General features: G+C 49.5%; 1 protein-coding gene across 4 annotated transcripts in view; it reads right to left on the bottom strand.

Annotated features, from left to right (window-relative positions):
• SPATA13 (spermatogenesis associated 13) overlaps positions 1–21,019 on the bottom strand; it is a 219,960-nt gene that overhangs the window by 43,149 nt on the left and 155,792 nt on the right. For 3 of the 4 annotated variants that reach the window (XM_043477670.1, XM_043477671.1, XM_043477672.1), the window contains exons 2-4: positions 16,610–18,208; positions 3,531–3,896; positions 1,548–1,692 (exon numbers count right to left, since the gene is read on the bottom strand). In XM_043477670.1, coding sequence (XP_043333605.1) covers positions 1,548–1,692; positions 3,531–3,896; positions 16,610–18,208 — 2,110 coding nt within the window. Of the gene's footprint in view, positions 1–1,547; positions 1,693–3,530; positions 3,897–8,140; positions 8,356–16,609; positions 18,209–21,019 lie in introns of those variants that run through there. The other variant, XM_043477673.1, reaches the window with a different exon arrangement.

The raw sequence follows: 21,019 nt of genomic DNA, 5'->3' as shown, positions 1-21,019 counted from the left end.
AGGTTCTGGGCAGAGTGAGGGTGTGAGCCAGGTGGCGGGTAGGAGAGCGGGTGGGAGACAGGAGAGGCGCAGATGGCAGGTGGGCAGGGGGCAGAGCCTGTGAACTCCTTACGGGGCTGGGGCTTTATTCCAGTAACCACAGGGAAGTTTGCAGGGAAACGGCAGTAAGAACCGAACAGGAATAGGTGCTCAGAACCAGTGTGGATAGAAGCCGGGCCCGAGGAGAGGCAGGGGCCCTGGGATGAGGGTGGGGGCACGATCCCAGGGGCCCCACCTGCTCAGCCAAGAGGACACAAATCAAGAGATGCTCGAAAACTTCCGTGGCCCCCAGCCACCCTCCAATTCCTCTTTCTTGTCGCCCTGTCTGATGAGAGTTCAGACTGGGTTCCTCCTGGGGTAGAAACCAGGCTACCTGATGGTGGGAGAGGAGGGGACAATTCCTCAGCCATACGTTCAGGCCGATCGCTCAGCCCCAGGCACGGACCTCCCAGGACACAGTCCCAGGACAACCATTTCTGGGTCACTTCTCCACGCGCCCTCGTCCTTCCTCCTCCCACTCCCTGAAATCTAAGTGACACCGAGCAATACCCTCCTTCAAGTCTCCAGAAAGGACACTCTTTAAATCCCGCCCCTTCTGTGGCTCCAGTCACCACTGTCACATGGAGGGCGTGCCCTCCGAGGGCGAGCTGGCGAGGCCTCTGAGCACCCTGTCCCTCACTCATGCTCATGTGCAAGGCTCGTCCTCAAAGACAAGACAGAAAACGTCAGCACTGAAGTTAGCAGAGACTGGCTAGCTGTCCATTGTCTCTATTTAAAGAGTCAGCACAGCTCAGTGGTTAAAAACATGGGCCTGCAGTGAAAATTCTACCTGATTGTAGATTCAAGTTCCTTCTTTGCCACTTCCTGGGTGGTTTATCTATTTACTGTTGGGGTTTCTGATCTGTAAAGCGAGGATCACAAGAGCATCCGCCTAGCACAGAGCTGAGATCAGATGAATTAATCCTCAGAGGACCTGGGAGGGTGTCTGCCCCACAAAACTGCCCATCCTATCCCCGCCTGTGAGCCGGCCAGGCCACTGTCCAACCAGCAGGCTGGCTCAGACATCGGTGTCCGTGCTCAGGAACCTAAAGTCAGGTCGGCAAGTGTTCACTGGGTAAGTCCCAGGCTGGCATATGCACGGCTTTATTAGATAAAGTCTTCCATGCATATACCATCTATTAGATAAACAGTATGGGTGAATCTCAAACTCTCAGGAAGAGCTTTCAGAGGGTTAAGACAAATCCCCAGGAGCCCATTCACGGTCAGATCACCACAGCAGGAACGCGGGACCCAGACTTCTCAAGGTTAAGGTCACTGGGATGACGCAGAGCCCATAGGGCACCTTCTCTGGACAGGGGCGCCGGGCCTACCCCTGCAAAGGTGGCTCTGACACCCAGTGGGCCCAGGGCAGGTCAGACGGGCGCAACGGACCGGGCTCCCGGATTGAGCAACAACTCCACACCCGCCTCCAGGAGAGGGACCTGCCCGGGGGGTGCTGTGAGACTCACCGTTGGACGCTCTCAGGTGCCGCCGGCGTCCCACGCGGTCCAGCCCGATGGGGGTGCTCTGGGAGAAGGCGCAGGGCCGCAGCCGGGCTGACACCGCCCTGTAGGGCGGCACCTGGTGTGCGGGCACGGGCGGCCGGGCGGCGGGCTGCAGAGGAAAGGAGGGGTGGTGAGGAGAGGCAGGAAGTGGGGCTGGGAGCCTCGAAGCCCCAGGTCACGGCTGCACAGGCTCAAGGGCAATCTTCCTCCAACGCGGAAACCCAGTGCAGACCCCCAGGGTGTCAGGTTTTCAGCCACCGGTCGGGACACACCGCGGGGACACTCAGGAAAGACCCCGGTGGAGGAAGTGACAGCCCCCACCCACATGCGTCCAGCAGCACCCCCAGGGAAGCCGAGGCGGTGCCAGTGACTGAGGCCCGTGACAGTTCCTTCCCACACCGCCCCCCACCACACACACACCCACCCGCAGGCAGGGACCAGCATCTGTGGAACACAGTTCTCGTTCACCTTAACTAACAGGACAGTGAGCTTTGTCTAAAAGGAGAGTTGGTTTTCCACCAATTTAGAACCATCTATAGCCCCTGGGATCTTCCGTACGAGTCGTCCCTAAAACGACACTGAAGGCCATGTTGGTCCATGCTTTCCATAGGCTTTCTCAGTATTTCTCTACCCAGTTCCCTAAACAAGGTTAGGGGGCAGAAAATTATCTTACTATGCTCCTTTTGGATGCTCTGAAGTGAAAAACTATCTTAAGTGCTTAGATTGCCCCTAGACTGTGTTTCACATTAGAACAGATTTGCTTCCATTCAGAATCATTTCCTGTGATACCATGGTGAGGACAGCCACCTTCAGAATTATTTCCTCGCATATAGAGCATCTCAACACAGCAAAAAATCTGCAGTATTCTTCAACATAATCTGCTTTCACCTTGACTGAATTCAAATTAGTTCAATTAAGCAAGAGATTTTGGGGGCACTTGCTATAAATAAGCACTGTGCCAGGGTTATAGGGAGAATGGAAACAGAAAATCCAATACCAATATATTACTGCCTTTTCAAGAGAATGTGTGGGTTATTTAGGGCTTCCCTGGTGGCTCAGGTGGTAAAGAATCTGCCTGCAATGCAGGAGACCTGGGTTTGATCCCTGAAGAAGATCTCCTGGAGAAGGGAATGGCAACCCACTCCAGTATTCTTGCCTGGATGCCTGGATGCCTGGATGCCTTGCATGGAGAGAGGAGCCTGGTGAGCTACAGCCCACGGGGTCACAAAGAGTAGAACATGACTGAGTGACTAACATTTTCACTTTCTTCCGGAGTTATTTATGATATCAACTAGCAAGTTAAAAAAAGGAAAAATGAAACCCACACTTACTCATGTATGGTTCTGTGGACCCTTGACCATGGCTGGGATAAGACCTCACCAAATATAAACTCCTTCTGAATGGGGGCCTTTATTTAAATGTTTGTATCCTCAAAGGGCTTTCTGGGTAATTGATAAGCATTTGTTGAATTTCTAAAATATACTAAGGGAATAATATTAAGATTTTAATCTACTGTCAAAACAGTTACAAAGCTGCAGCTGACATGTAAAGAGTAATAAAATGGCAGAAAAAATTACTTTCTCATCTAGAAAAAATCAATTTTCTTCTTGTCTTTCCATTTTAGGGATAAATGGCATTTTCTTTCCAGATTTCTTCTTTGAGGAAGCTCACTAAATACACACGGCTACTTTCCCCAGATGATTCAGAACAAACAGCAAACCAGTTTCACATATTATCTGAGATCCCAGAAAGACAGAAGATTAGTCAGAGCCATCCAAATGTCAGTGGGTTAGTTCTAATTCATGCATGTTTTCAGAGTCAGGAAGAAAGGCTGTGAGCAAATGCCGCCATCCCCGAGGCAGAGAGAAGAAAGGAAAACGTGTCTGGGAAGTCTGCAGCGAGAGGAGAGAGGCCAGGAGGCCCTGGGGGCAGCACGCCTGGTCTTACTTGGGGCAGGAGGGTTTCCCCCTCCTCTGTCTGGCTGCTCCCATAGAAGCTGACCCCGCCGATCACAGAGATGGGGCGTCTTCTCGGGCCCCCCCGGGGACAGCCCCCGGCAGGAGTCTGGTCTTCAGGGTCTGTGGGGGCCACGCTGGGCTGGTGGTCACTGTCCGCAGTGTCCTCTTTCTGGGGGTCCATGGCGATTGCGTCTTCTGGGATAGACAGACTTCGGGCGACCAGCTGGCCATAGTCCGAGAGTGGTCGGGGCCTCGACCTCCTCCCAGACCCCAGTCTCCTCCTGGGGATCCTCTGAGCCTCCGTCCTCTCTTCTTCTGGTGGGGGAGCCTGCCTCCAGGACCCCTCAGTCACAACCTTTTCAAATGCGAACAAGTTAAGTAAGGGTGATATCGAGGAAGGCAGTGAGAACAAGCCCCCATCCCTCCCCACCAAGCTGACTGTGTGCCAGAAAAAAGTGACTGAAACATGGATGAGAAGAGGCAAACCTGTCTTTAATCGGTAGTGATTAAATTTCAGTAGTGATGTTTGTGACCCATGATGAACCATCATACAAGATACTAAGAAAATCAGTGCCCATTTGTTTATTTTTGTTTCCGTTTTCATTAGTCTAGGAGGTGGATCAAAAAAGAATTTCCTGCAATTTATGTCAAAGAGTATTCTGCCTGTGCTTTCCTCTAAGAGGTTTATAGTACCTGGCCTAACATTGAGGTCTTTAATCCATTTTTGGGTTTATTTTTGTGTGTGATGTTAGGGAATGTTCTAATTTCATTATTTTACATGTAGCTGTCCAGTTTTCCCAGCATCACTTATTCAAGACATTGTCTTTTCTCCATTGTATGTTCTTGCCTCCTTTGTCATAGATTAATTGACCGTGGGCATGTGGGTTTATTTCTGGACCTTCTAACCTGTTCCATTGATTGACACTTCTGGCTTTGTGCCAGTACCATACTGTTTTGATTACTGTAGCTTTGTAGTATACTTTTACACAACAAAGGAAGCCATAAAGAAAATGAAAAGTCAACCCTCAGAATGGGAGAAAATATTTGCAAAAGAGACAACTAAGGAGTTAATCTCCAACATATACAAACAGCTCATTCAGCTCAATGCAAAAATAAATAAATAAATAAATGGGTGAAAGTGAAATAAACATTTCTCTAAAGAAGACATACAGACAGACAAAATGCACATGCAAGGATGCTCCACATCACTCATTATTACAGAAAGGTGAACCAAAACTAAAATGAGGTTATCACCTCATACTAATCAGAATTCCTACCATCAAGAAATATACAGACAACAAATGCCAGAGAAGGTGTAGAGAAAAAGGAACCTTCCTACACTGTTGGTGGGAATGTAACTTGGTGAAGTCACTATGGAGAACAGTATGGAGGTTCCTTAATAAACTAAAAACAGGGCTGCCATATGATCCAGCAATCCTACTTCTGAGCACATATCCAGACAAAACTGTAATTCAAAAAGATACATTCTCCCCATATTCACTGAAGCACTATTTACAATAGCCAAGACATGGAAAGAACCCAAATGTCCATTAGCAGAGGAATGGATAAAGAAGATGTGGTACATATACATTAATACAACGGAGCATTACTCAGCCTTAAAAAGAATTAAATAATGCCATGTGCAGCAACATGGATGGACCTAGAGATTATCATAAGTGAAGTCAGACAGAGAAAGACAAGTGTCATGTGATATCACTTATATGTGGAATCTAAAAAAAGGGTACAAGTGAAGCTACCTACAAAAGAGAAATAAGAGTGACAGATATAGAAAACAAGCTTATGGTTACCAGGCGATAAGGGGAGAGAGGGATAACTCGAGAGACTGTGACTGACAGATACACACTGCCGCTGCTGTGGCTTAGTCACTCAGTCATGCCCGACTCCGTGTGACCCCATGGACTGCAGCCTGCCAGGCTCCTCTGTCCACAAGATTTTCCAGGCAAGAGTACTGGAGTGAGTTGCCATACCCCCCTGCAGGGGATCTTCCCAACTCAGAGACAGAACCTGGGTCTCCTGCATTGCAGGCAGAGTCTTTACCACTGAGCCACCAGGGAAGCCCATGTACACAACTACTATAAATAAAACAGATAAATAATAAAGCTCAGGTAACACAGACCTGCAGGAGAAATGGCCCGGAGGCTGCATTTGCTATCCAAGGCACCCTCTCTCAGCAGGTTCACAGACAATGTGTCTTAAGGGGACTGAGTCTGGGCTGCTGCTCGGCCCAAAACCTGGGGACTTGGTATGATGGGGTGAGCACTAAACCAGATCAGCCTACTAACCAGCTGGGTGTGCCTGAACGAGTCACCACTAACCTCTCAGGATCTCAGATTCCAGACCAGACAACCCCACAGGTGGAGAGTCTGCCGCCCGGAATTCGACACTTCCCAAAGTCTCAAGTGGCTGTTTCAGAGGCAATGCCATGTACTAGGAGAACCCCCAAGGTGTGGGAGTGGGCAGACTTCTATCTAGTCCGCCTGGGCCTGGGGTTGGCTCTGTGGCCCCAGGCAAGTTGCCTGAGGTCTGCAGACTTGCTTCAGCCACTGCTCCCATCTGGGCGCTGGGAGGACAAAATGCAAACGTGAGGATCAGGGTGCCCATCCACCTAAGCCCTGGTGAGTCACTGTTCTCAAAGAGCTGTGCGGGAGAACCACCACGAGGGCTCAACCCACAGACCTTCCACGTCTGGGCTCAGAGCAGGCAGCGGTCCCTAGAAGCCTGGTGCCCTCAGCTCCTCCATCCTGAGACACTGTGTAACAACGATTTGAAAGTAAAACAGAACCCCACCCAGGGAGGGCTGGAACAACCAAGCAAGTCAGGAGACAGCAGGGCAGGCAGAGCAGCCACTCTGGTTGATGTCTCCCCACCCCCAAACCCCCAGAGCCCTGCCCTGAGGACTGGTCCAACGAGCCCCGCCTCTCGCCAATCAGTGGCAACTGACACCTGAAATGCAGGTCACGTACTTCTGATCTGAGACCCAGGGAAGTCTGGTGACTTGCTCAGGGCCACGCAGACAGTCAGCAGCAACAGACACCAAGTGTGGGCCTTGTAACCTGTCCCCACTACACCACGATGTGCCCATATGCCAAGACGTTGTTGTTTAGTCCCTCAGTCGTGTCCAACTCTTTGTGACCCCATGGACGGTAGCCCACCAGGCTCCTTTGTCCATGGGATTTCCCAGGCAAGAATACTGGAGTGGGTTGCCATTTCCTTCTCCAGATATACCAAGTCACCTCTGCTCAGAAGGGAGTGGGCTCTGGCAAACTCCACTCCCTTCTGACCCGCCAGTTCGATTTTTACAGCCCGGACGTCTATTCCAATTCAAGTCACCATGGATGGGGTCCAGAATACACCATGGCGAATGAACACCACTTTGAGCTGCAGACACGTAAGAACAGGCTTTCCTTTTCCCTGAAAGCAGGAGAACTTGGTTGACATAAATCCCTTCCCTTCCTTGCAAGGAAAAGGTACTCTTTTCCTTCCTACCAGGGAAGACTGACTCTTATCACTAAGAGGAGAAGCCCTCAGCTAAACAGACACCAGCACAAAACTAGCCTGTCTCTCACCTATTCTACAGGGTCCTCATCTTTCTTAAAAGTCACTCATTTTCCATAAGTGGCTTTTCCTACCTCTTTCCCCTGTTAAGATGCACTAACCACTTCCAGTCACAGTTTTCTGTGAACTCCCACTTATTCACATGAATAAAAGTCATCTTTTATCAGTTTAATTTGCATACCTCCAGAAAAAAAACATAAGAGGGTGTATTAAAACATTTTCCTCTGATGCCACCGGAAAATATGAGAGTGACTGGGGAAAAGTTTGTATTATTATTATTATTTTGCAGTATGTACATATAAAAACAGGCTATTATGGGTTGCTTAATTCATTTACTAAATCAAACAGCACAGACAACTTAAGCACACGTGAGAATAAACCCATTTATATCATCATCCTGTGACAAAAAGGTTCAGAAACAGCATGCTAGAAAAAACAGAAGTACAAAAAAATTGCAGACAATAAACTGATCACAAATCTACAGGCAGTTGTTGGTTTTTCTTTTTTTTTTTTTTTGCACTTACACAACCTGCTTTCCTCATTGATACAGAAAAGAAAAAACAGAGAGACAGACAGATGGGTTTAGGAAAACCAGCGGCTGTCTTAGATGATCAGGTAACAAATCCTTCTGAGAGCAAACACGCTCCAGGAAGCGATGGGGGCGGGTGAAAGGAAGGTGTGCAGAGGCAGGAAATGAGATGCTGGCTCCTTTAAGCTCATGCCCACAGGGCAGCTTGGGGAGAACCGGCTGTGGCTGTGCTTTGACACTGCGCAGCCCCACCGGAGACAGGAAAGGAGAGGGCTCACATTCTGGGTGGTACAGAATTGTGATACATAAAACCAAAATGTACACTTGACTCAAAGCAGAAGCCCAGAGGGAGGGAGGGACAGACGGGGAAAAACCCCTCAGACTGAAGCTCACATCTGAACAGCGAGGCTTTGCCAGAAGACACATTCCTTGCAAGACACATGTGAAGCATCTCGCAAATTCTAAAACTGAATCATTGAGCAAACTTTACGTACTTTGAAATACGGCCATCCAGGGGACACAGCTTGATTGCGACTCTTCCTAGAACTACAGACACCAGCGAGCCAAGACCTACCCCAACTCTGCTGCAGGCAGTGGCCCCCAAACGCTCTGAAGAACAGCAGGGAACCACATCCATGTTCTCCAAGAGTGTTCCCTTGCTTTAGAAACATTCTCTTTGAGTGTAGGTGGCCGGGCCGGAGCCCCACCTGGTCCACCTTCTCACAGTCCAGCAGCTCAGCGCAGAACCACCCAGGGCTCAGAAAGCCTGCCCTAGACCTGCCAATTCACACCCATCATCAACGTCTGTACACAGACTTGTGTGTGGCCTCGTTAACCCTTGCTTCCTAGTACAGTTTTAAGTACTTTCCCTAGGCTGTGGGAAGAAAGCTGGATATGGAGTCAAAAGAGAAATACTGCTGACTCTGTGTGTATGAGCTCAGTCGTGTCTGACTCTCTGTGACCCCATGGACTGTACCCGCCAGGCTCCTCTGTCCATGGGATTCTCGAGGCAAGAACACTGGAGTGGGTTGCCATTTCCTTCTCCTTGGAATCTTCCCCACCCAGGAATCAAACCTGCATCTCCTGCATTGGCAGGTGGATTCTATACCACTGAGCCACTTGGGAAGCCCTCAAAAGAGAAACACATGAGCAATTAATGCTTGTTCTCTCCCTGGAGAGTTCAACACTGGTGTTACAGACTTCAGTTGTCCTGACAGGTGTAAAACTGATGATTAAATGTGCTGAAAAGAGTCTGTGAGCCTATGGCCTTTGTAACTTGTTTGACGGGCAGAATAGGTAATTCATTAAAAATGCAAATATTAACGTTCACGCTGACACAATTTACAACCGATCATGCAGTTCTCTGAGCATAAAAAGACCCTTACTGATAACTATGAAAAATCTAGACTCTTGAGGTCTCCCCTCCCCTGCCTTCATAATAATCATTCAGAGGAATTCCATTTTGGGGACTTAACAACCACCTCCCCCCCCCCGCCACCGTCCTACTATCTCAGAATCAATAGCAGCATAATGCAAGAGCTGACTCACTGGAAAAGGCCCTGATGCTGGGAAAGATTGAGGGCTGGAGGAGAAGAGGGTGACAGAGGATGAGATGGTTGGATGGCATCATTGACTCAATGGACGTGAGTCTGAGCAAACTCCAGGGAAGCCTGGTGTGCTGCAGTCCATGGGGCCACAAAGAGTTGGACACGACTGAGTGACTGAACAACAAAATGAACAACAAAGAGTTGGACATGACTGAACAACAACAAAAATGTTCCAAAATCAAGAACCGTGTTTTAGAGCTGAACATGACAGAAGCCTATTGTTCTTCTACACCTTCTTGGACAGGAGACCTTGTTGATGCCGTCTGAACTCCTCTATACAGAGACGGAGAGGAATCAGGATGCAGGGAAGGAGGCAGGGAGGCAGGGCTCGGCTAACTCTCTGGGGAGGGTGATGAAGGATGGTGTTTGTGTTCCCAGCGTCAGTGAACTTCGAGCCACAGTTAGCAGTACAGTCATGCCACTCATCAGCCCTAAATGCCTGCAGAATCCAGGAAACCAAGGCTTTCTGGATTAGAACACGGAACAGCACCTTCATAAACATGCCTGCCTCTGTGTTTCAGCTGAGGAGATCTCAGGCACCCCTAACTCGTCCCCCTCCCTCTCCAGCCAGCCCCACCCACGTGATGACTATGTTCTGCCATCATTCAGCCTCTCAGAAGGAATCTGTTCACGGCTCTCGTGGAAGCAGTAACTCTCTCCCGTGTCTCTAATCCACTTTCCATCCTAAGAGGAGCGTGGCTAAGACTCTCCTAAGACTCTCAGTAAGACACACATCAGATCATGGCTGGCGATTCAAAACCTCATCCTATGTGCCTTTCCAGCTCCAGCTTCACCAGCCACACCAAACAAGTCACTGTTTGCCACACGTTATCTGATGCAATTGGAAATGAGGGAACGGCTGCTCCCTCCACTATACCTTTTTGCCCCTGTCCACCTGGAAATTTCATCCTTCAACATTCAAGTGAAGTATCACTTCCTGCAAGAAAACCTCATAAATTCCCCTGGGCTCTAAGTTCTGTTTTCTGTGGCTCTGTTAAAATCACTGCTATATTTTTATAGGCTTGATTTATTTATCTGGGTGTCACATGAAAGCAGCTACTTACATTCTTTCCAAATGATCTGATTCTATCATCACATCCCCAAAGTCTGGGAAACCAGCTGTTAGAAACCTTCATGAATGGTTAAGGGATGAATGGGGATTGGTGGGTAAAGGAGCAAATAAGTGAGCAGTTCTGGGTGTCAAGGAAGCAGTTTTCACCCTACACCCAGACATGACTTTATAAAAAGAACTCGGGGGGGAGTCAGAAAAAGGACACGACTTTCCCAGGATTCTTTCTTTTCGGCAGCTCTCACTGATGATGACTAGATCTGTCACCCCTCCTTTAAAGGGACAAGAGTCCAGCCAATGAACTTGATTGGTCAAGTAAACCCTGAGCCTGGTGAGATGGCTGTTCAGCAAGAACACCCTGGTTAAGAGTCTGGGGCTGTGGGTACAGGGACCACGGGAGGGAAGTCACAACCAGGAGCGGCGCCTGGTGTTTCATGAGAATCTAACGTGGATGCTGCAAAAGATCTCCAGTGTGCTTAATTCAAAACTTGCAGTATAAGTATTTCAGATGAATAATTTATGCCTCAGAAAGAACAAATCCAGACGCGCAGTGGAACCACGCTGTAAGTAAACATATGACACATTTATGCTGTATATCAGGGACTGGATCAGTCACACACTGTGTCCAAGGGCCATCCACCCCACCTGAGGTTCTGACCTTCCGGACATGGCATGGCTCTGGCCCCAGAACCACAGGCCCACTACTGTCCACACAACTTTCTCTCTTGTGCCATCGGATGATGCACCTAAATTGCCAGGAGAGGGATGGAATGAAGGTCCTTAGCAAGCGGCCCAGCCCACCCCAAGCTGCCAACTCCACCCAGAAAACCAAAAGGACTCTGCTCTGGGCAAGGACCCGCGGAGGTAGGATGTGGTCCACGCTCCGTGGCAAGGATGCTGGATGCAGGGACAAGAGAAAACAGTGAGGAAGCGTGCAGACAGCAATGACGCCAGCATCTCAAAACTGGCCTTCACTGATCCCACCTCATTTAATCCTAAAAGCCGTACAGTAGATACTTTAAATTCTGTTTTACAGATAAGGAAGATGAAAGGATTGCACCAAAGATTGGGAAACCAGAAATGGTCAGAATGTGTTTGCATGCGCATCCCAGCAGAGGCTCCCCAGGCTTTGGTATCCCTGGAGGCCTGGCTTCAGGCCCAGCCACAGGACTTGGAGGGGTGATACCTTTTCCAGGCCTCAGTTTACCCAGCATCTAAAGTAAACCCAAAAATGCTGACCTTGAGAGGGCAGCTGAGAAGGACCTTTATTAACCGAACAAGTCGGATAAACAGAGGTTGTTATGCATACTTTTAGTTGGATGAGTCAATGACATTTTTAGAGTTCCAATGTGAGCTGGTAAAATTCCATCCCCCTCCTCCCTGAAGGGGGAGTAGCCATTGACGGTCAACATATTTTAGACCAAATGCTTTATACCACCGTTCCTCCTGGCTTGAAAGGTTTTAAAGCCATTTCTGGGACCTGGCGTTTGTACTCTACAGACGCTCATGTCCAGTTGATAAGAGTTCGGTGGAAACACCAGAGTTACAAGTCATGTTTAACTCTTTCAGGAGTTACCGCCTCTCCTTCCTGAACCAGGAGTTAGCTGGGCAGAGCTGGAAGAGAAACGCCCAAACCTAACCTACAGGACATCAGGACCACGACAAGCCTGGCTGAGACAGCAGGGGTCCACACTCAGTGCCTGACCTGTTCCCCTGCGGGCCCTGTTCCAGGTCCAGGTCACGGCTCTGAGGCACAAGCTCCGGCTGAGGCTCAGGGTCTGTGCCCTTCCTGTGCATGCTGGCTGGGCCCATTCCAGACTCAGAGAAACTCTGGCTGGAAGGTGGAACGTGATCTGCAGAGTTTAACTGGTCTGTACTGAAAGGACTGACTGAAGGTGGCAATTTTAACTAACAATGACTCTGATAACAGCTAATATTTATGCTTTGTTATTAGTAGTAATAATATCAATAATAAATAATACCATAGTTTTAATTATATGGTAAATAATATGACAAAATAAAACAAAATTTCTATTTATAATGTATAAAATATATAAAATAAATGCTACATGCTAATGATCTACAATATAATGTTTAAAATGTAAAACATATAAAATATATGCATATTAAAACAATATATGCTAATGATATTAATAATAAAGATATTAAGCTAAGCAATCTTAAGGTACTATCAGTATATTTCAGGCACTGGGGTATCTTTTTAAAGAATATTCATGTGTTTAGTTATGTTTGGCTGCGCTGGGTCTTCGTTGTTGCGTCTGTTGCTTCACTCTCCGTCCTTCCTCACGTGCTGGATTTCCTCCCATCGCTTCAGAGCTCTGTTACCTCTGAGATCTCTGTGGCAATAAATTCCTATAGCCTTCTCTCTGGTCATCTTTCTCCCCAGTTCTCTTTTTTTAGAGATGGTGTATTAACTTTTCAAACACACAGTTCTGAGCTTGGCCCTTCTCTATTCAAAGACATCTCTGATCCCTCAATGCTTATCAAGTAACATACAGATTCTTTATATGGAATCCAAGAATCCACAGTCTGAACCTAATGATTTCAGCTTGACCAGGATGGTTCCCCGGGACACCAAATCAAACTATTGTGTCCTGTTCTGTGAAATCACATAAAACCTCTGTGTCTTTGACCACTGAACTGTTCCACTTCCACTCTATAACTACCAGCAGAAATCTCACCTTCTTCAAACCAGATGTGATCACCCCTATTAAGCCTGCCTGGATTTGGTGTGTGGGTAAGAACTACAACCCTTGTGAATTCCCTCAGCATCACGGTTTTACCCCTTTTGGGGGGCTTAACTCACTCAGCGTATTCTACTATGACTTAGATACATCTTAGGTCATTGATCGTCTCCCCAACATCGCCCACTGTTCCTCAGAGCTATATCTGAGTGTCCGGAACCTGATGGGGACTCGGCAATTTGATCCATAACAGTGTAACACGGTGGGTGTCAAAATCAGTTCTAGAAAACACTGACCTTACCTGGCCCCTGTCTGAAGGAGTCAGGTCAATTGAGGATGGGAAATCACAAAAGGACAGTGAATAGCAGATCGCGACGGCCGCTGGGAAACACTGAACCGAGCGTTCAACACATAATTTCCTCAGTTCTTACAGACCTCCAAGACAGAGGGAGCTCTCCTGTGCTCTACCCTCGAGGTGTTTAAGGGTCTGCCCAATGCTGGGCATCTCTCAAACGTCAAACTAAAAGTCTGAAGCTCCATGTAAAGGCGTTACAATGGATTCTCATCACCTGAAAGAGCTCATCTGTGGCACACTCAGCACCACCAGGAACCCAGGCATCCTTTCTGCAGGACCAAGGACAGGGCCCTAACTCAGCCAGTGAGCTACTGGGTGACTCTGCAGGGACACCGGCAACCACACTACACCCTGTGCCTGCTCCCTTATAAGGAACAAGCATAAACGCTCAACTGCATTTTTCAACCAAGTAACAACTTCAGTTTCATTCCCCAGGTCATTGTTGTTACACGATGTTTACCACTAGGTGGCAGGAATACAATGCTATGGAGGTGATTTGGGGACACACAGTCTCGTTCCACTGTGTGCAGTTTTTCAAAGATTGCCACTTTTATTTCTAAATGATTCTAAGTTAAAAAGTTATTCTCCTTTATTTAAAACTGCATGATAATAAGCATTTTTTAAAATGTACAGCTTACAATCTTTTAAAATTCAACAATAACCATAGCTCAAGCTAGCTTTAAACGTTTAAGTGGAATCACACATACTACGTACGTACTAAGTTGCTTCAGTCATGTCCAACTCTTGGTGACCCCACAGACTGTAGCCCTCCAGGCTCCTCTGTCCATGGGATTCTCCAGGCAAGAATACTGGAGTGGGTTGCCATACCCTCCTCCAGGGGATCTTCTGGACCCAGGGATCGAACCCACATCTCTTGTGTCTCCTGCACTGGCAGGCGGGTTTTTGACTACTAGGTCCACCTGGGAAGTCCACAAGTGGAACCATACTATTGATAAACTAAAAAAATAACACAGTGTACATTAAAACATAGTAAAGGCTGATATTTAGTTTTATTGTGGCTATATAAGATTGACAAATGCTGCTTCTAACCCAGGAAGATTGGAATTGCTGCATTTTAAAGCAAGGTGCTTTCTGGTTCGTTTTGTTTGTACTTTGCTTCTAAATGACAAAATAAAAGAGGAGGTTTCATGTTATATTTTACAAATACTTCTCTGCAAGTAACACTGAAGACTACCAGCATACACAACATAAATTGGGCAAAATTAGTTTTTTCTCTATTCGACATTTACTTTAACAAGCACACATAAGAGGAAGTTTGACGTGCTACATGAGAATTTTGCAGAAATAAATGCAACCTAAAAATGTAATAAACATCTTAAAGAAAATCTGTAGCATTATCAACATGCATGTACTATTAACTACTCGTGTCCTGCTTTCTCTCTTCAGTGATTTCTTGTGGGTAGAAATTAAGTGACATAAACTAAGAACAGCAAATATAAATGTGAAATTGTTTAACAGTCAAAAATTACCCTGGGAAGTAACTAAGTTAGAAACTAACTCTTGAATATATTTAATTAATATGTGCTCAGGAATAAAATACTTTAATGGCTTTTAAAAATTATTATTAATTTTGTTAAACAGAAAATGAAATCCCCACCGTTAACACAAAGAACCCTCTTGACCACAGCAAATCCCTCTTGAGGAGGAGGGAGGTGTCCTAAAATTCTCAGTATGGCAGGACAGGCTGCTTGGTGTAAGGAATTACTGGTCATCTCATTATCCAGGCAGAAGTGAAGCCCAAACTGGCTCAGGCCTTGATGAATAACACAGCCCATGGCAGAGGCAGGACGCTTCCCTTGGCTGGCACTGACTCCCATTTCCTTACAAGGGCTCCACGGATTCCTTTTAGGAATATGCAAATGAGCAAGTGGTCATCAACAAACAGGACCTCCGGAAGACAGATTGGCCCCGAGGTCTCCATGCAAGCCTGAATCCAGAAAAAAGTGAGGCAGTCTCGCCCTCTGGCTACCCAGGGACCCATGAGGCGGACTTAGATCTCCTGAAAGCGATCTGTGGTAGGCTCCCTTTCGTAGGCTCCCTATAACGCAGCATTTACAAAACAGTCCAGAGGCTGCCCTGGATTCCAAGTTTGCTGCATCATCACGCTCTCTGCAGGCATGAAGGCAAAACTGAGGTCCTCTCTGGGGGCCAGTGGGAAGGAACTACTGCTGGCACAATTTATACTTGTGATATAGTCTAGCTTCCCTGGTGGCTCAGTGGTAAAGAACCCGCCTGCCAATACTGGAGGCACAGGTTCGATCCCTGGATGGGGAAGATCCTTTGGAGGAGGTAATGTCAACCCACTCCAGTACTTTTGCCTGGAGAATCCCATGAACAGAGGAGCCTGGTGGGCTATAGTCCATGGGGTCGCAAAGAGTTGGACACAACTGAGTGACTGAATAACAACAACCACACAGTCTAGGATCTTATGGGAAGAATCCTTTGCAATACAGACACAAGCATGCATCTCCTTTGCTCTCAGCTCTGTAAGGGAACGTTACTGAATGCATTTATAGAGTAGAAATTACACAGTAAGGCTGCCTGGATCCTTGACAGGAAATGAAAAGAACATTGCTCTTGGAGCCTTGACAGTTATTAGTGAATTTGATTCATGAGATGCTTGTGTTCTACTCTAAAAATAAGTACAATAACCATCATAAAAATTTCTCTGAGCTATCATCACTCAGGGTTGACAGGTATAACAGTGCACATTTCTAATTCACTCTTGGGAAATGAAGCCGACTTAGAACATGTAATGGCCTCTTAACAAAGAATCTCATTCACATGAACTCTGTTGAAAAGGACATGGAAACAGTTTAAAGCAGAAGGAGAAGGAAGCTCATAATAATAATAATGTCTCAAAGATTAGAATTTTGAGAGCCCCTATTAGCTGCATAGGGTACAAGAGAGATGCCTTCAACTTTTCTCCCAAATCTAGATCACAGCTGGGCTCATCTCTCCTGGAGGAACTGTGCTGTATAAATGCCACCTCCAGGAGCTTCACACAACAGCGATACATTTCACAACAAAGAGAGAAATCACTTCTTAACCTGAGAAACAGCAACCGAAGAAGAAGACTCCTGAAAGCAACACAGCTCGGGCGCTGCCTCCAGGCAGGTGAAGGGACCACCTTTGCCCATCTCAGTGGGAGGAGGGTGGCGCTGACAGGCACCTGTCCTGCTTGGCAGGCCACCAGGGATCCTTACCTCTTCTGTCTTGTTTTCTGGACCGTCCACCCCTCCAAGGCTGGGCTGAGCGTGGCCGCCGGCGCCGCTGTCCTCCTTGCCCTGGTCACAGGCTGCTGGCACGGCCTCCTGAGAGCACCCGGAACTTTGCTCCCTCTGGGCAGGCCCCTCGGCCCTATCCTCGCTGTCCGCTGAGCTCAGCGACAGCGCGCTGACACTGTTGGGACACTTGGCACTCGCTGCGTCGGGGCTCAGAGGGCTGGGGGGCTTAGGCGTGGTGGGCCTCGGGGGCCCAAGAGGGTGCTCAGGCTCCGAGGGAAACCGGTCGCCAGGTCCCGGTTCATCGGAGCCTCTGTCCGACATCTCCCGGGCCGGTGGGCTGGACGCAGAGCCCTGGGCGCGAGGAGCGGCACCTACTGGGACCGTTGCCCTGGGCGGTCCGCCTGCACCCACCGGGCCCGGGTCTCGGGGCTCCGCGCGCCCCCGTCCGCGCCCCTCGGGGCCAGCAGCCGCGCGGCGGGAGTAGTCATCGTGCAGCCGGCTGAGCGGCCGCGGCCCGGACGCTGTGCTCCCGGGGTCCCCGGTCCGGCCGGCCGTGCCACCCCCCGCGAGCCGCAGCACCCGGGCCAGGTCCGGCACCCGCAGCGGGCTCCTCCAGCGCCTGGGCCTCATGGGGGCCCCGCCTGAGCTGTCGGAGTCGGCGGAAGAGCCGCTCAGCGTCCTGCGAGGCCCCCGGCCCTCCTGAGCGCCCCGCAGCTCGGCCAGGTGCGAGGCGGACTTCCTCCGGAAGGAGCTCTTACCGAGGAAGGTCAGGCTGTCGGTGCTCTTGCTGCGCCGGCAGACACCGTTCCGCTCGGGCTCGCGCGCTGGGGGCTCCGGGGCCTCACATGCCACAGGCCCGGGGGGCTCCGGATCGAGGAGGCGGATGCGCCCCAGGCCGTAGGCACGACGGAGGCTCCGCGACCGGAGGGCGCCGCGCGCGAAGCCGTCGTCCGGATCCTCGGGGTCCGAGCCGTCGGAGGCGAAGCCGGGCCCCAGAGCGCACCTGCCCGCAGGGGCCCCCGCCGCCGCGCCGTTGGGGATGGACTTGCCCGTGTCTCGATCTGAGGTTCCTTCCTTCGCCGCATCCCACCCCTCCCGGTTTTGAATGCCCTGGAGGACCGAGGACTTGAGTTTTTTGAAAGAGCCCATTTTCCGAAAGGAGGCCAGGGCGTTCCACGTGGACGAGCTGCCCACGAGGCCGGCAGGCCGGGGCCGCTCGCGGTCGGCGCGTGTCCTGCCCGGGCCGGCAGAGAAGAGGCGCAGGATGCGGGCCGGGCTGAGCCGTGCCTCCCGGGCGCCCGCGCCGCCGCCGCTACAGCCGCCGTTGCGGCACGCCGGGTGGGTTCCCATGCCGGGGTCCTTGGGGTCAGAGATGGAACCAGGGACCGCAGCTCCGCGCCCGTGGCCGTTCTGCGCCGTGGTCATGTTGTCCGGGCCGGGGGCCCGCGGGCGCAGGTTAGCGCGGCTCAGACCCACGCGCGCCTCGATGTCCCCCGGCCCCACGCGCAGGCCTTCTTCCTGGGGGCCTCCAGCCTGGCCTTCCCGCCCGCCGTGCACATTGGGCTCCGCAGTCACCGCCTGCAGCGGAAACAAAGCAGGGAGTTAGCCCCGTCACGCCAAGAAGAACCTCCATCAGCGCAGGCTTGGCTATTTTGTTTAGGAGTTGCTAACAGAAAACCAGGCCTGCCGATCACATAAAAATTATTTTCAATTACACTATTAATGAAATGTTATTTTTTCCTCCTAATTCATAAATGAAATGGGAAGAATGCAAATTTTGCCTATGGGTTGTGCATTCCTTATGATGGTAAACTCTGAAATCCACCCGCATTTGTTTCCAGAAAACTTTTGAAAAACTGCTAGAATGAAAAAGCCAAGGCGTAGTTCAAGATTGTATCTTCTTGTTATTCAAAATAGAAGACATCATCAATTATCTCACATAAACACACACAATCCAACAATATTCCAAAATGTCACAGGGAAACTTGAACCAAGTTCAATTTAATGCAGCTCAAAGGAGGCGAGTGCTCAGTACACAGGAGGCCTCAAGCAAGGAGCTGTGATGTCAAGACAATGAGCTGCGTATTGTCTGTGAAATACCCCAAACTGTAATGACAAAGATGCAAAACACCCCGGGGGCCACCAGAGCAGGAAGGACCAAGCTGATTCGGCCTGAGGTCAGGCTCTGGGAAGGAAACCACATTAGAGGGGCCTCGGACCAAAGATGCTAACTGGCTGGGGGAGTACAGAATTGAGGGTAATACTGAACTATGAGAAATCCAGACACACAAATTCACATCAAACCAATAGCACAGTGTCTGTGCTCTCCCCCAGTGAACACGCGGTTCCCATGGCCTCTGCCCATCAGGCCAGCCTGGCCTTCCCAGCGAGGGAGCATGGCTCCCCTGCTCTCAGTGAAGGATCAGTGATGGAATCGAGGAGGGTGCTCATCATCGTTTTACCAAGTGCGTGCATGTCAGACCCCAGCGCAAGGTGCTTCGGAAACAATATGGCACTGGCAAACCTATGAGGTCAACAGGACTATCCCTGTTTTATACACAGTCAGATGGACGCCTGGGCAGGTTAGGTAAGTCACCTGAGGGTCCCACTGCTCTCCCACCCCAAAGGCTATGCTCTTCTCCACTGCTTCAAGCTAGGATTTGAACACAGGTGTCCGACTCCAAGTTCAATGCCTCATGACATTGTTCAGTCACTCAGTTGTGTCCAACTCTTGACGACCCCATGGATTGCAGCACGCCAGGCTTCCCTGTCCTTCACCATCTCCTGGAGCTTACTCCTGTGACAGAGCCAGTGGAGGCCTGTCCAGAAGTAAGTGGCTCTCTCTCCAGGATGATTTAAGAGGCGCTGACCACCCTAAGCACCTCCCTCACATTCTGTCGCAGCCCAGGCCCAAGGCTTGTCCGTCCCAGAGCCAGCCCTGAGATCCGAGCACGGTCTGTCAATTGTTGCTGTTGTTCAGTCGCTCAGTCATGTCCAACTCTTTGCAACCTCATAGTCTGCAGCACACCAGGCTTCCCTGTCCTTCACCATCACCCAGAGCCTACTCAAACTCATGTCCCTCGAGTCGGTGATGCCATCCAACCACCTCATCCTCTGTCCCCTTCTCCTCCCACTTTCAATCTTTCCCAGCATCAGGGTCTTTTCAAATGAGTCAGTTCTTCCCATCAGGTGGCCAAAGTATTGGAGTTTCAGCTTCAGCATCAGTCCTTCCAATGAATATTCAGGACTGATCTCCTTTAGGATGGACTGGTTGGATCTCCTTGCAGTCCAAGGGACTCTCAAGAGTCTTCTCTTACACCACAGTTCAAAAGCATCTTCTTCAGCGCTCAGCTTTCTTTATGGTCCAGCTCTCGAATCGGTACATGACCACTGGAAAAACCACAGCCTTGACTATAAGAGCCTTTGTTGGCAAAGTGATGTTTCTGCTTTTTAATATGCTGTCTTGGTTTGTCATAACTTTTCTTCCAAGGAGCAAGAGTCCTGATTTTATGGCTGCAGTCATTGTCCACAGTGAGATAACCCTGACTTAAGTCAGGTCCTGGAAGTCCTCACGACACCAGTCAAGACCAATATTTTGAGGGGCTTCCCCTGTGGCTCAGCTGGTAAAGAATCTGACTGCAATGTGGGAGACCTGGGTTTGATCCCTGGGTTGGAAAGATCCCCTGGAGAAGGGAAAAGCTACCCACTCCAGTATTCTGGCCTGGAGAATTCCATGGACTATATAGTCCCGGGGTTGCAAAAATATTCTGAAGACAATGTTAAAGGTAGAAGAGAAGGAGCAAGGTGTATACAGACCTTGAGGTCAGGTCCCAATCTGGCAAAACCCTCTCACGTGCAGAAAAAAATCCAACCTCATGCAGAGATCTCCTCTGCTCCTCCACTCCAGATTCTGACAGGTTCGTCTTCCTTTGCCCCTAGCTTGTGCCCACTGAGGGGGATTCCCAAGGAGAATCATAGTTAAAGGGTTGATTCCATCTGGGACCAGGGAGGCTCCACGGATGCAGACCCGGGAGCCTCTCTGAGGTCCACTTAGCCAGCTCCCTTCATCAGAAGATGCCCTCTGAGGTCTACTGTTCATAGAGGTAAGGGGCCTAAAGAGCTGGGGGTTGCATCTGAATCAACTGTATCAGCAACATCCCAACTCACCCTGGCACCAAGGCTGGATACAAAATCTACCACCAGCCGCAGAATGAACCTAACACCCAGCATTGCCCACCCATCCTCACCTACTCTGGGAGGGACAGGCATTGTGGCTGTTGCTGCTTCTCACAATCTTGAAATGAAGCAGACAACTTATGCCTACTGCCATGTCCAGTCATAGGCACTGAGTGCACAGTAGGTAATAATAAAGGTCCTGTTATGAGCTGC

The sequence above is a fragment of the Cervus canadensis genome, chromosome 9 (assembly GCF_019320065.1).
Source record: "Cervus canadensis isolate Bull #8, Minnesota chromosome 9, ASM1932006v1, whole genome shotgun sequence".
Lineage (NCBI taxonomy): Eukaryota > Metazoa > Chordata > Mammalia > Artiodactyla > Cervidae > Cervus > Cervus canadensis.
This window is presented reverse-complemented; position numbering and strand designations above follow the sequence as displayed.